The 1,949-nt window shown below is 31.3% G+C and overlaps 1 protein-coding gene across 1 annotated transcript in view; it reads right to left on the bottom strand.

Moving 5' to 3' along the window:
* The window catches only part of LOC111705696 (uncharacterized), a 6,116-nt gene continuing 4,167 nt past the window's right edge, over positions 1–1,949 (bottom strand). Inside the window, exon 4 of the mRNA XM_023478336.1 lies at positions 1–1,193. Within this exon, the coding sequence (XP_023334104.1) occupies positions 1,056–1,193 (138 nt within the window). The 3' untranslated portion in view covers positions 1–1,055. The remainder of the gene's footprint in view (positions 1,194–1,949) is intronic.

Genomic DNA, 1,949 nt, shown 5'->3' with positions numbered 1-1,949 from the left:
TTTTCCACGCTATTACGGGTGACACTTTAGTCAGGGTTTTGTTTTGTTTTAAAATTTATTGAATGATATATTTTTAAATAATACATATAAGAATACTGTACAGTTGGAACAATTCAGTTTGATTAAAATGACTAGAAATCGGTAAAAAGTCGGTAAAAAGCGGTGAATCATTTAAAATATATACAAGTATAATTTATTATTGGAGTACATGTAAGCAATACAATTTGGAGTTGATCGGTACTAATTTTCTTCACACAGTTTTTTAAATAAATCATCTTAAACATTTTTGCAGCTATTCTTATTAGATTTTATGCATTATTCATTCCTCAATAGCATTTCAGAATAACCTTTTTGTAAATGGGAAATAAATAATAATATTCTATGTAAGTTTCCGTTAATAAATAAGAAACAATAAGAAACCCCATACAATTTGGCTCGATTCTAAATAATTTCGAAAACTTTTGTTTAAAATGATGAACAGATACAAAAAATGTCTTACATTCTGTTTGATATTTCGAGGAAGAAGTGAGGAATTCTTCTCAGTGTTTTTCATTAAATGTTGCAGAGGGGACAGCAGAGTGCAAACATGTTATACATTTTCTAAATAATATGAATTACAACTTACAAGGAGACTTAATAAACATGTGAGATCAAAACAATAAAACTAGCTATGCATCTTTAGACTGAGGGTTTTATTTTTGCATCCCATTTTGTTCACAATTTTAATCGTCAGAAAAGCGTTGTTTACTGTCAACATTTAGTATTTTTATATGCTTCGTTTACAATGGACGGAGATTGGAAGGACTTTGTATATCATGCGACATAAAAGATTTAACATTATAATAATGGCAACATTTTAACAATCATTAGGATTACATTATTTTCACATGATAATTCTAATACATTAGAGTAAACCACTATTTCTTGATTATGAAAAGTAAAGTAAAATATATGTAAAGGAACCAATATTAACGTTTTGGTTAATCATATTTGATTAAATTTTCAATCTAAAATGTGTTGCGCGGCAATCGGATATGCGCAGTGCGCACTGTATTTTATTTAGCCGCAAGTTCTCTGTGCAGAACTCCCTGGAAATCCATCCCAAGTGCTCTCTCTAAGTTCTCTGCATCGTAGTTTGAGTAGTCCAGGGTATAGTCTGTATAATGGTAAACACCCTCCGATACAGGGTGCATCTAAACATTCAGAATTCAAATATTACACAAATTAATAAAGTTTCGAGTAAAAATGTGACTGACTGAAGTTGGATATTATGGCCCATTTAAAGGGACTGTAGACGTATCTTTACAGAGTGGCATGCTCAATTCACAGTTACAACATTTAAACAGTTGTCTGATTTAGGATAACGTATATATCAATACTTTTTAGCTCAAAATTGAGTATCTTCAGCACCATGTGACGTCATTAGTAAAGAGAATAATCAAGTTTCCCGGCACTCCTTTTTCAGTTAAAAAATGGTGTTTTCATAATCGTTAAACAGTTAAAAGTGTGACATTGTGAATAGGACATATCACACTTTTAATGAAGTGCCCATAGATAAACAAATGGAGAGCCCATAGATAAATAAGTGGAGTTCCCATAGATAAATATATGGAGAGCCCATTGATAAATAAATGGAGTTCCCATAGATAAACAAATGGAGAGCCCATAGATAAATAAATGGAGTTCCCATAGATAAATAAATGGAGTGCCCATAGATAAATAAATGGAGTGCCGATAGATTAATAAATGGAGTGCCCATAGATAAACAAATGTAGTTCCCATAGATAAATAAATGGAGTGCCATAGATAAAAAAATGATGTGCTCATAGATAAATAAATGGAGTGCCCATAGATAAATAAATGGAGTGCCCATAGATAAATAAATGGAGTGCCCATAGATAAACAAATGGAGTGCCCATAGATAAATAAATGGAGTGCCCATAGATAAA

This window comes from Eurytemora carolleeae, unplaced genomic scaffold (assembly GCF_000591075.1).
Source record: "Eurytemora carolleeae unplaced genomic scaffold, Eaff_2.0 scaffold112, whole genome shotgun sequence".
In the NCBI taxonomy this organism is placed as follows: domain Eukaryota; kingdom Metazoa; phylum Arthropoda; class Copepoda; order Calanoida; family Temoridae; genus Eurytemora; species Eurytemora carolleeae.
This window is presented reverse-complemented; position numbering and strand designations above follow the sequence as displayed.